The 13,438-nt window shown below is 37.0% G+C and overlaps 1 protein-coding gene across 5 annotated transcripts in view; it reads left to right on the top strand.

Annotated features, from left to right (window-relative positions):
• The window catches only part of RBM33 (RNA binding motif protein 33), a 131,415-nt gene that overhangs the window by 29,674 nt on the left and 88,303 nt on the right, over positions 1 to 13,438 (top strand). For all 5 annotated transcript variants that reach the window (XM_081343901.1, XM_081343900.1, XM_081343899.1 and 2 more), the window contains exons 5-7: positions 223 to 523; positions 6,432 to 6,603; positions 12,967 to 13,172. In XM_081343901.1, the coding sequence (XP_081200027.1) occupies positions 223 to 523; positions 6,432 to 6,603; positions 12,967 to 13,172 (679 nt within the window). The remainder of the gene's footprint in view (positions 1 to 222; positions 524 to 6,431; positions 6,604 to 12,966; positions 13,173 to 13,438) is intronic.

The raw sequence follows: 13,438 nt of genomic DNA, 5'->3' as shown, positions 1-13,438 counted from the left end.
CTTGCTCAGTTATCTCACACTTTATGCCAAGCTAATCTATTAGAACATATAGTTCGTTTGATCCCTTTGGGGATGAAACAGATATAAGTATGCACGTTATGAGTTTATGATATGAAATCAAATTGATGCGTCAATAAATTTTGCTCTAGTTAATGTGGATATTGTTGCACACTAATGATCTATTGATTTAAATTAAAAACACTTTTTTTTGCCTTATTGTAGTTCTCAGGATCTCACTGTGAGTCTTAATGCTGTATCTAGCGTGGTTACATCCTTTGAGAATGCTAACGACCCATCTATTGAACAAGACTTAGAGTATGAACAAGGGGAAGATGAAATTGGTTATGATAAATCAGATGTTCCTGAGGAGTATGCAGAAGAGTATTCGGAAGAACAATATGAAGGCCAAGAGGCTGAGTTGATAGAAGACCAAATAGAATATGGGGAAGATCAGGTTGAAGAAGAGAATTATAACGATGAAGTGCTGGATCTTGAAATCAATGAACCGCTGGATGAATTTCCGGTGAGTTTCCCCCCCCTCTCCTATTTTAGTTTTTGAGATAACATTGCTGCACATACTTAGGTTTTTAGACTGATTTGAAATCTGTTTACCTCCCTTGGGACCAGAGCAAAATTAGACCTATTATCACTGTCTGCCAGTTTCTTTATCTAGGCTGTGACAAAGTTTGTGTTGACAGCTTGTTTGGCTGCAGGTAATGCTCTTTTGTCATTCTGGAAGGCAGTTGAGAATCATGACCTTGAAGATTGTATCCTTAAGGAAGAAAACAGCTTTGTGTGGTGCCAATTGTTAGAAGTACTTAATGCAAAAGCTTTTATCCAGGCTTTAGACAAGATCTGATAAAGTCCTTCGAAGGTGAAAAGATTATTGACCTGCTAAAGACATCTTTAAGGTGCTAATATTCCAAAGTGATTGATGTTCTGTTCACTCATTTCCACCCTCCCCTTTTTTTGTAATTGAGAACTGTCTAAAACTGAATAAAGAGGTTTTGAGGTTACTTTAGAACATGTCTCATATATAATTCGTTTCAGTTTCATTGGTTTTCTGTGTACATTGATTTGAAATGAGAATAGATTTATTGCCGTTTATTAGAAGTATTTCTCAACTAAAAAAACCCCTACCAAACAAAAGGATTTATTGTTCCTTTATCTTTGCTTTAAAGCCCAAGTCACATAATAAAAGGCTGTATGTTATTTTTAGATGTATAAGACATAAATGCATGATGGAAAAATACATTTCATGGAAAATAAAGGTATTGTATTGGTCTCAAATTATTTGAATATTTAATTAAAATCTGAAATCCTACATGTAAAAAGGAATTAATGTGAACTGTCACATCATTATGCTATGTAAGCTGCTCTGGGAGCAATTAATTTTCATTTTATGGAGTAGGTTATATATGCTTTAAGTAAGTAGATGTAATTTTTCCTAGCTCAAATGTTTTAAAAACTTTACTAAGTATAGTAATGCTGGTGTCATGTTTGAAATTTTAAGAGGGTTTATCTTCTAAATTATTGATACAAAAAGTAAATAGCTACCTCATATAAAATAATGTTAAATGTGTTGTTGGTTTAATGGAGACCTATATGAAAGTAGTGTTGTATTTGAATCTTCATAATCTTTTTATAATCATATAGATTCCAATTTTTCATCCTTTAAGTCTTAGTTGCAACAAGGTATAAAGTTGTTGTCATGGTTAGTATTAATTATAATTTATCTTAAGCATCATTCACCATTTAAATCCTAATTCACTGACAAAAACCAGTTTGCATAAATCAGTTATATTTAAGGTAGATTCAAGGTGCTGTACAGAAGTATGGAAGTTTGCGACTTTTTTTCAGTTGGAAGATTGCATTTACACCAGCCCCTTCTGAATAAATAAGCAGTGATATATTTAGAAAATAAAATTAGTTTAAGTGAAAGGCTTCCTTGTGCATTTCTTTCAGGATGAAGATTATGTACAAACTTATAGTGGAGAACAAGTAATTGAACAACAAGTATATGTAGCTGAAGAAGAGTTAGAAGAGGTTGTTGATACCCAGTCACCTCCCAATGAGTCAGAAGAGGTACTGCAGAAAAGCTGGAACATTAAAAAAAAATACACATTTCAGATAGATTTTTCAATTTGGTATTTACCTTTGGCATTGCTTTTCTCAATATTTCTATTGCAAAAGTAGCTATAAAGAGAAACTACGACCCTATGTTCATTTTTAGCAGACTTATACAGTAGTGGCCAGAATTGTGGAAACCTTTTGGGAAAAGTGTACAGTAGAAATGCCACCTTTGGTTAAGTTTACACCAATTTTTCTTCTAATTCCTTTATAACTGTGGCCTTGTTCACTTAATAATACTATTTTACATCGCTTTCTGGGCAACCAGTCAACTCTTTGCACCATTACTTTAATTTTATTACGTTTTGCAAGCTCACTAAATGAAAGAAAAAACAACCCAACCAACTTGATAGCAATCACATAACAAACACACTGACAAATGTCCTCCTCTCAGCTTCAATACATGACATCAATCCTACTGTGATCTGATTGGCTCATTGCCAAAACAAGATGACACCTGATTGGCTCTCTAAACACTCATGCCCATTGGCTACAATCAGATGAAGGAAATCTACCTGATATCAACCTAAGCAAGTTGTGCTTCCTTTTTCTGGTTATTTGGCTATACCTTGTTCATAGAATACAATACAGACAATCGAACATACTTTGTTGCATTACATTCTTGATTAAATTATCTTTTCACTGATATATAATTTTATGGTACTACTCCAAAAAAAAAGTGGTGTTATTAGCCACCAAACCTTAAAAATACACTTTTCCCAAAAGGTTTCCATAATTTTGGCCACTATTGTATACCAGGATGATCAACATTCCTGAATGCAAATTTTCAGGGAAAAACTAGAGATATGAAGGCGAGTGGTGTACATGCTACTTGTGTCACAGCTGCTTCTCCATTTGTTTCTCATTTTTGGCAGCTTTTACAAATAGTGCTAGAGTAATAGAATCCACTCCAGTTATCATCCAATATTTCATTTACTTTTCATATCTGAATTTTTTTTTAACCATGTCCATAAGCAGTGCTTTTGAAGAAAATGCACAGTAGTTTGTCTCTTCTTTACTCTTTGTGACCAGAAATTCAAAACTGCTTAGCATTATACCAGAATTAATTGTTCTGCATTGAAGTATCTTTTGCTTGATATAAAATCCTTGATCTTTTTTTTTCCACTTTGTTCTTTGTGGAAACGCAAGTCACCTTTTTCTAGCATTCCTTATATGTAGTTGAAACAGTTTCATTCATCTGCTCACAGTGTTGTCATGTATTACCTTTATTCCATAAACATTATGTCCTACTTGCTAGCAAGTAAATGTAAAACAAAAACCCCAAATAACAATAACTCATTCGTGCTTGAATGATACTTTAGCAAGCCAGTCTTCTGCAGAGTCTCCTGTTGAGACTTCTCATTCCCTGTTCAATCTGATTTCCTTCTCCATTGCATCAAAGGAGAAACATTCTTAGAAGCTAGTGATGAAACCTAAATCTTGGCTAGATATTTAATATGTGCTGTATACCATATTCTTCGTTCCAAAAGAATTTTGATCCTTGACATTTAAAAACTGGCGGATGAATAGATAGATGATACCTTGCTGGACAATAGAGACAAGAAATTTAAAGCTTTGCTCCGCGAGCTGCACTGGTTACCAGTTGTCTTCCGGGTGAGGTTCAAGGTTTTGGTAATGGTTTTCAAGGCCCTACATGGCATGGGTCCGGAGTACCTCGGGGATCACCTGCTGCCGGCGTCAACTTCCCTCCGCCCTGTGTGCTCCCACAGAGAGGGCCTCCTCAGGGTGACACCGGTCAGAGAATGTCGGCTGGTGGCCCCCAGGGGGAGGGCCTTCTCTGTGGGCGCCCCGGCTTTATGGAATCAGCTGCCGGTTGAGCTCCGGATGGCACCTGACCTCCGCTCCTTCCGGCGCGACCTAAAGACCTACCTATTTGAGCAAGCCGGCCTGGCCTGATGGGGGATGTGCTGGGGTTTTTATTGGGGATTTTTATTATTCTACTGTTTTTAGCTCGGGCTCTTATTTAATTCTTTTTTAATTTTTGTATTCTGTATTTTTTATGTGCCCTGTTCACCGCCCTGAGTCCTTCGGGAGAAGGGCGGTAAACAAATATAATAAATGAAATGAAATGAAAAATGAAATGAAAGTGACTTAAGGCATCCGTCCATGAAAATACCCATTATTACCTGAGCAATAAGTTTATTTGTCTGTGATGCATTTATTTTCTTTTCCTCTTCTACAAGAGGCTAGCTGCCACTCTTAGCTTTCACTGCCTGTATTTGAGGGAAGGGATTATATTTGGATTTAAGGTTTTCCTCATCCTCAGTTTCTTTTGAAGTCAGGAGTGGGAGCTTTAGTTGGACTGTTTGACAGGCAGTTCATTTTTCCCCTCTATCACCTTAAAATAAGGGCTCATCATCCAAGTTAGTGTATTCCTTAGAGTACTAGTTGATTTACTTGGTATTTAAATTCTGTGATGTTCTTCTTTTAAGCATATTGAAGCACTTCCTGCAGTAGAAAACACAGTACTCTGTAGATCAAAAGTAGAATTGTAAGGTTTGAAAAAAATATCTTGTAGGCACCATAAGTAATACATAGCACTGATGTGTTTTTTTTCTTTTTCAATCATTCCTAACAGATTAATTTCAGTAATTTAAGAATGTAGCCTATAAGTAATAAGACACTAAACGTATACCATGCAAGCTGTAAAGAGAATATTTTAAGGCTTTCGCTACACAGAGGAATCTTGCCAAAGTCATCCAGTTGAAAATGCTATAATTCTCTTACGCTCAATATTATTTCTCTTACACTTCCAGGAATTTTATTAACTCATTTTCTGTTTTGTTATACTTTATGGGAGGTTATTCAGTTACAGGAAGCGAGTAGTGAGAAAGATTTCCAAACTTCTGTTAAAAGTTATGGCTGTGATCCTAAATACTAACTGTAATGGTATGTGGGAAGGATCTTGGGAGATGAAGGGAAGAGATGCTGCCTCAGGAAGGGTCAGATGGAGTTGCAAGGTCAGCTGCAAATTGCATAATGGACAGGGAAAGAGACTCAGAAGAGACTTTTAACTTCTTAGGCTATAAAAAGAGATGGTGGGACTTACGTGTTTTCAGACTCTGTTAAGATTGTCTTACAGTAAAGTAGTATTAACTCACCTGGTCATGTTTCCTGTATAGTCTGCTTGGGAAGGCTGACATTCCTTAATGTTTTCTGATGGACATTGTTAACACAACAAGGAAGTAGCTATTCAGTTTTAATGCAGCATTCCCCTTTATTTATTTTAGCCTGGAAAAATTCTTAAATAATTTAGACTTCCCCAAATTATTTTTAAATATTGCAACCTGAAATTCATCCTCCTGAACTCATAGTAAGAAATGCAGCACTCTCCTATCTTGACACGAAACACTGATTTTTAACATAGACTTTAAAGACCGATTAAAGCAGGCATGTCAAACTGACGGCCCGCAGGCTGGATGTGTTACGCTGAAACCACGCCCACCCCATTGCCGGCAGTGGGGAAAAACATGCACGATGTCACATGACATCGCGAGTTTGACATGCCTGGATTAAAGAGAGATATCTTGGAAGCTCAGAGACAAGATACAAAGTCCCAAAAGTATTTTTTTTTCCAAAAGGCAAATGGACTGTTTTTCCTTGAAGATACTTTACTTCTCATCCAAGAAGCTTCTTCAGTTCTCTAGTTCCCTTCAAGGAAAAACAAAGTTCAGTTGCCTTTTGGAAAAAAAAATACTTTTGGGACAACCATGACCTTGATGACTGAGAATCTCCATAGGCAAAATATAAAGATTGCAGTCCTGCTTGTTCCACAGTTGCTCCCTAATGAAATTCACTGCTCCAGATGTATTGCTTCTTTAATGTTATTTCTATAATTTCTATTCCAGAATGTTAGCTCTTTTGAGTAAAAACGTTTGATTTCAAAAATGCAATTTTGATGCCATTTTTATCCTTCCTTGCCCGTCCTTTTCGTAAAGTGTTTAGCCATAATTATTGTTAGCCGAGTTTAAACATGGATTAAACTTCTGCACTATTTCTTTTTTTAAAATCACTGTTTTTTCACATTCCACATCATGAAATCAGTTAAATTTCACATAGTGCTATACTATTGAACAGCATATTATGGTGGAATGATGTTGAATTTTATTATTGCATGATGAAATTAACATTCAAGAGTCTTGACTTAAGAGTTGCTTAATTACCACTATGGACAGCGTATATGATGTTATACATGATGCACACTGATTTAAAGTTTTATGGATTTCAAAACCTTGTAAATATGTAAGATCGGCATTTTATCCTGTCCTCCTCTGTTACAGGCAGTTATTGAAAACCTGGAGTTTCAAGAAGAGACCAAGGAAGAGTCAGATGAAGAAGAGGAAGATGACGAAGAGTCTGGCCGGTTACGGTTCAAAACTGAACGGAAAGAAGGAACAATTATTAGGCTATCGGACATAACAAGGGAGCGAAGAAACATTCCAGAAACTTTGGGTAAGACTTTAGAGGAATGGTTAGAAAACTAGATTCTTTATTGGTTAGAAAACAGACTAGCACATTACATGCACAGTTGAATAATAATACAAAAATTAAAAATAGAAATAATTGTGCTGAAGGTCTGAATTATAAGCAGTGAGGGTGAAAAAAAGAAGTAAAATCTATAAAATAAAAAAAATGATAATTTGCAGTTCAAGAGCACTTTTACAATGTTAAGCTGTCTACAGATAGTCCTCCTCAACTAATGTACATTTGTTCAGTGACCGCTAAGGTGCTGAAGTTGTGGCAGAGTTGACAAAATGGAGGTACAGTTGGCGTTCAGCTATCACACCATCTTTGCGATCACCTAAATGCGGTACAGGTGCTCTGGTGACCAGCTTGCGTTTATGACGGCGCAAGGAGGCAATATCATGTAACCAGCGACCTTCTTTGCCGGCTTTCCACAAGCAAAATCCATGAGAAAGTCAGCAGGGAATGTCCCAAGTTGTTCCGTTTAGTCTCTCCTGCTTCTTCTACCCACCTGGAGCACGTGGCTGATGTTGGCCCTTCCCTGACTCATACACTGTCTGCACCATACGCTCCCATCCCCATGCAGCTTACCTGGAAACCTCCCTGCTTCCCACTTAGCAAGCTGCACATACTGGGGTGACAACAGCAACCTAGACTGCCAGGATTGTCCTTGCTAAGCAGTGTGATCATGTGATGTGCTCTACACCCACAATAGGTAGCGACTGTAATTTTGGTCCCAATTGCCACTGTAACCCTAGGACTACCTGTATTTATTCAGGATGGGAAGTTGTTAAAGATCTTGTGGCAGTATTGGTAGTGTAAAATAGTATAATCTGGTAAATTTAGATAGGTCTTGTCTTTCCTAATATGAGAACAAACACATTAAGGTGTCACACGATGTCCGCGGAGCTGCAGGTCAAATCAGCTTTTCTGGAAGGACAGGCTAATTAAAGATGCTACTGAAAGAAATCTCAGATTGATGTCATAGCAAGGTGGAATCATGCAGGTTTAGTAATGAATTATTTAGAGTCTCAGTGTGATGCCTTGTGAAACTACACAGAAGCAGGACTTCTTTTGAAGCGTCCTGTGTTACAAGTTCAATATGAAGTTATGTTGTAATTTTCTAACAGAACATGTTGCTGTAAAACTATCACAGGAGTACATTTCTTCTGTCACATTAAGAGACATGGGCACGTCCATTGTCTGGTCTGATGCCTCATACAGAAGTAATGTAGATGTTTCACGCTTTGTGAATTGAAAGCCTCTTGAAGAAATTTTGCTGTTTTACAGATTGACTTAGCAGTCAATCTGACTTGCATGGAATGATGACACGGTGTAATATGACATGTGTTGTTCCTCTGAGGTTGTCTTTACCTCCTTTTAAGAAATGCTAAGGAGCAGATGGTTTTTACTGTGTCCTGGTATGTAGAACCATAGAACTCAAAGAGAGAATACTTTCTTTTTCGCATGACTATAGGTGCTTCACAGGGTGGGGATATTGGGTTGGGGGTGGCAGGTTGGAGAAGTCTTGATTTATTAGTTCTGAATTAATCTAAAATTCAGAAGCAATAAAATAATAAATAATAAGAATAATTTGAGAATAATATATCTGCTATACATTTCACACAGGTGTTGAACATGTGAGATGGGCTAACTTGGAAGTTTGGAACATCTTTCATATTCAGTGAATCCGATCTGCCCGTTGCTGGGGATTATTGAGCTCTACCATTTCAAATAATAAAAGTTGTTGGGTATTGCTCAAAGGGGCAGATATTAAAAAAATGCTTTTTAGCTATCCAAATCATAAATCAGACTTCTCCAACCTGCCACCCCCACCCCCAATATCCCCACATTTCATTTTCCCAGATTTTATGTGTTGGTATTTGCTGGGAGTTGTAATTTACAGGTAATCATTGATTTGCAACTATAATTGGGACCAGAATTTCTATTGCTAAGCAGGGCGGTTAAGCAAATCGTGCCCATTCCATAAGGTTTTTACTAAGGTTGTTAAGTGAATCACTGCAGTTGTTAAGCCAGTCTTCCTTCCCTCATTGATTTCGCTTGTTGGAAGCTGATTGGAAAGGTTTCAAACGGCAATCCCATGGACACTGCAACCATCATGAGGTTCAAGGTGTTAGTGATGACTTACAAAGCCCTACATGGCATGGGTCCGGATTACCTACGGCAACACCTGCGGCCGGCGTCAACTTCCCTCCGTCCAGTGCGCTCCCACAGAGAGGGCCTCCTCAGGGTGCCTCCAATCAAAGAATGTCGATTGGTGGCCCCCAGGGGGAGAGCGTTCTCTGTGGGCACGCCAGACCTGTGGAACCGCTTGCCGGTTGAGCTCCGGATGGCCCCCGACCTTCGCTCCTTCTGGCGCGATCTCAAAACCTTCTTTTTTGAACAAACTGGCCTGGTCTGATGGGATGGGGTTTGGTTTTATAAATGGGTTTTAACTTTTGATATGTATTTTTTTTACGGGCATTGTTATTTAATTACTTTTTAATTTTTGTATCCTGTTTTTTATTGTGTACTGCCCTGTTCACTGCCCTGAGTCCTTTGGGAGAAGGGCGGTATACAAATTAAATTATTAAATTAAATTAAATTAAATCATAAATAAGTGCTGGCTGCCAAGCATCCAAATTGTGGTTACGTGGCCATTACACAGGTATGTTGTGATAGTCGTAAGTGTGAGGATCAGTTGGAAGCCACTTTTTCAGTTCTGTTGTAACTTTGAATCATTGCTAAATGGATAGTTGTAAGCTGAGGACAACACATATATGAGAAGGGGCCTCATATGCAATTCTAAATCCTTTTAGGGTGGTGTTATCTGGAGCAGAAGTGAGAGGAGGAGTAAAAGGCTTGGCTAGCTTGCTGGTGGGGAGGAAGTGCCTGAAGAAGATCCACCCTAAAACTTAGCAGTATTTTTCTAGTAGTTCTGTAGTGAGTGCACGACGAGTCTGGGGAGATTCAAGGAACCAGAAATGAAACAAGGAGCAGATCAGAGTGGTATGCTTATTGCTATTAGCCTATAGACAGGCACATTGGGTTAAGCCTTGAAAGTTTGATAGTTTATAGTGGGATGCTTTGATAATGGAATATTTGGAGAATATATATTGAGCTGGAAAAAAAAAGTCTCAGTTGATATTAAGAAACCAACCATGGGAGCAAAATTTATTGCGCTTAGCTTTTATTCGGAAAAATTCATTTTTTTAAAAAAAATTCAACCTCTTATCTGAAAAGTACAAGATTAGCAAGCTGTCTGTATGAAACTATCTTAAAAAATGTTTGGAAATACTGATTATTTATTTGATAGCTCTTTCCTTGCTTTCATAAATAACGGTATCAAAATGCTCTAGCAATAAAAATAACCCTGTGATATCTCATTTGCAGTTTGCAAATATGCACGTTTAGCAGTTTCTACTCAAAAGTTTTTTTTCTGTAAAAAGCCATTGTCAGCTAGAGCAGTTAAGCGATCTGCAATAATTGTTGTCTATTAGTGAAAAATGTAGTAAAAGTGGCGTAATAAATATTACTTTCTTTCAGAAGTGATTGCTCTTAATAAGAATTATGGGTATAGAAATGGAATTCCATTGAGTGGTTACAATTTTTACTTTAACATCTAGACATAAATTGAGAAAACACTTAAATAGAAATTAATATTTTAGTTGAAATTCCAAACGTAATTTCCTTTCTGTCACTTTTTGGTGACCTTTCGTGACAGGTTGTCTCTATTGGAGGAAAGCATCCTTACTTGCTGATTAAAGATGGCATTTGAAACCATTTTATTACCAAGGGTAGCCAAATTAATTTTGACACTTGGAAGGACTAGAGGAATAATTGCTGATTCACTGCATTAGCTGTGTGTGAAAGAATTCTGCAGTAAAGATTGGATATGTGTTGGTAAAAATATGTTAAACATTTTTTTCTTATGAACGCAGCAGAATCATGTTTTAAATGCTGCTTTTTTTAAAATTAAAAGGAAAATCCTTTGAGTTAAAAGCATTTTAACGGTATAGAAATATTATTAAATAAATAAAATAAATAAAATAAAAGCATTTTAAAGCAGGTGAAATAGGTTCTTTAGGGACAAAAATTGAAAGAATCATATACAAAAAAAAAAGGATAACATGATTTTTTTTTAACAGAATAACAGTTGGAAGGGACCTTGGAGGTCTTCTAGTCCAACCCCTTGCTCGAGCAGGAAATCCTATAACATTTCAAACAAATGCTTATCCGATCTCTTCTTAAAAACCTCCAGTGTTGGAGCACCCACAATTTCTGCCAGCAAGTCGTTTTCTTGTGTTTTAAAGAATACTTCTGAAATGAGTCCCATGTTACAATATACAGGTAGTTCTCCTTCCCCCTGCAGTCAAGTAATTATGTTTTGGACTCTCAGCAACCGACCTACATGCAGGGCTGTTTTTAGCATCCCACGGTCACATGACCATTATTTCTGATGTTTTGTGCTGGAAACTAATGTTTGCTTCCAGTTTTGGCAAAAAACACCACTTAACAGCTGGCACAACTTATGACTGGGATTTGGACTCTTATTATGGTCATAAGTCAAGGAAGGACTACCTGAAGTTTTTAGAGGATTTATGTTCTGAAATTGAGCATCAGAAAAGGATTCTGTGTGTATATATAAAGGATCACATACGGCCTTTTGAATTCTGAATATTGATTTCGCTTGTATGGAATTAATTTTTTCCCCCTGATACCATTAGATGGCAGGGAGGGTGAGGCTGCTTTATAGGCACTCCTTTTCAAGTTATGAGTTTGCAGAAGATTGTCAAATATTGGAATAAATATTTGTTTGTGAAAGTGAAAAGACAAATTACTTGTCCTGAACCCAAACTCTTCTTCCTTCCCTTATCAGCCCTTCCCCCATTTTTGAGTCTAAATGGGACCTAATTTTACTCTTGTTAAAGCTGTAATTATTTTGATGGCATCCGTTATGTGGAGGTAACAGTCCCTAAGGAGGATTCTCATCCCTCTTTTTACTCTGGTTTGTTATTCTTCAACGTCACCCTATTTTGAACACTGATCTGTAAGACCGAATTGTACAAACTACATGGATTGTTGTTCCCATTACCTGGAGAACAAAGTTCTGTTTTAACAGCGGAAGTTATTCGTGACCCCTTTGAGTTCACCTTCCCAGGCCTGATACTCTGTTCTCTGAATATGTGCCGGATAAGGAGGGCCAGCAGCAACAAGATGAACTTGTAAACTCAGTTACTTATTCTCCTTAAAATTGGACATCCTTCTGCATGGGTTTTAGCCTGAATTAGCTATTTTTAAAGAACATTTTGAGCCTTCTTCTTCAAGATTGTAGTCAAGGGACAGAATGGACTACAACATGGTTCTGAGTGAGCCAGTGAAGAAAGGTTTAGAAGCTATGCTCCAGTTACCAGATTTTGTCCTACAAATGTAATAGCATCTTTCCTTTCTCCATATAACATGAAGACTTCCAAATAAAAAGCACAGGATAGTCACTATATAGTTACCCATTAGTTAGAGGCATGCTATGTATCTTTGTGAGAAGGGAGCAAGGAAGAAACAAGGGAGTATTTGGCATGGAATACTGCTCAGACATTGTTTTAATAGGCCACTATCAATATATTCTGAAATACTTTTGAATCTGCTGCTTTTAACATTTACGAAGAGTTCCTTGATTCTGTTAGGAACACTAGTGAAAATGTGCTTTTTTAAACAGAGCTTTCATAGAAGGATGATATTGATATGACTAGGAAGCATGTCCTGAAGATATAAAGGCACCAAATATGTATTCTGATTTTGTCTTACTACCATGTAAATATGTTGCCTTATTTTACATTTTTTTTGTTCTTGCTGTTTTGAATTTAGAAATAGTCCATTTGAAGCAGCATAGAACATTTAGAGGTAATCAGATATAATACCTAATTAAGTTACCAGGATTTTAGCAATCGGCATACTGCACTCTATGTATATTTCTTATATTAATTAATGAGTTTTTGCAAGTTATTGTAGGAGAAAGAAAGGTTAAAGCAAAACTAGTTAAGGTAAATAAATAAAATTAAAATAAATAAACCAAACCAAAGTAAACTTATTTTAAAAAATCAGTTATGAAATTATTCTTGAGAGAATAAAGAGTTTTATTGCTGGAGTGTAAACATGCATTTCCATTTGCAAATTAAAAGGATACAATCAAATTAGTTCTTTAAATGTTAATAGATTGTCTTGAAGTACATGCCAAGCTAATTGAATATGTTGACCTGCATGCAGTTGTTGCTACTGTAATGAAATTGTTATCAGCTCATAGGTCTTAATTCTTCTGGCAAATAGTAAATTATATTTTCTTTCATTTGATAGAACTTTCTGCAGAAGCCAAAGCGGCATTACTTGAATTTGAAGAACGGGAAAGACAACTAAAACAAGGGCGGTATGGATCCCGAAGAGGAGGAAGACGAGGCTTATTGATGTGTCATGGGCTGGGAGAACAAAGAAGAGACATCAATGAAAGAGGAAGAATGAAGGATCACAGGCCTGCTTTGCTACCGACCCAGGCAGCTATGATGGTACCCTAAATGCAAAAGTGATGGCTGGGTGGAGGAATGCAAGTGGTGGAAGGCCTGCTTTAAGTTTAACTGCTTAAATGAGAATGCTTCATCCAGAGCCTTAAGTACTGAAGACTCTTAAACTCAGGGGAATTGGGATTTATCATCTGAAAATCTGTTTTATTTTGCTTGTTTGTTTGTGTATTATTTTTATCTCGCCTTTATTATCTTTATGAGTAACTCAAGGTGGCAAGAATATATAATGCTACTTCCTCCTTCCTCCAGTT

The sequence above is a fragment of the Vipera berus genome (assembly GCF_964194415.1).
Source record: "Vipera berus genome assembly, chromosome: Z".
Taxonomy (NCBI): domain Eukaryota; kingdom Metazoa; phylum Chordata; class Lepidosauria; order Squamata; family Viperidae; genus Vipera; species Vipera berus.
Note: the sequence above shows the minus strand (reverse complement) of the source record. Positions and strands in the feature narration are given on the sequence as shown.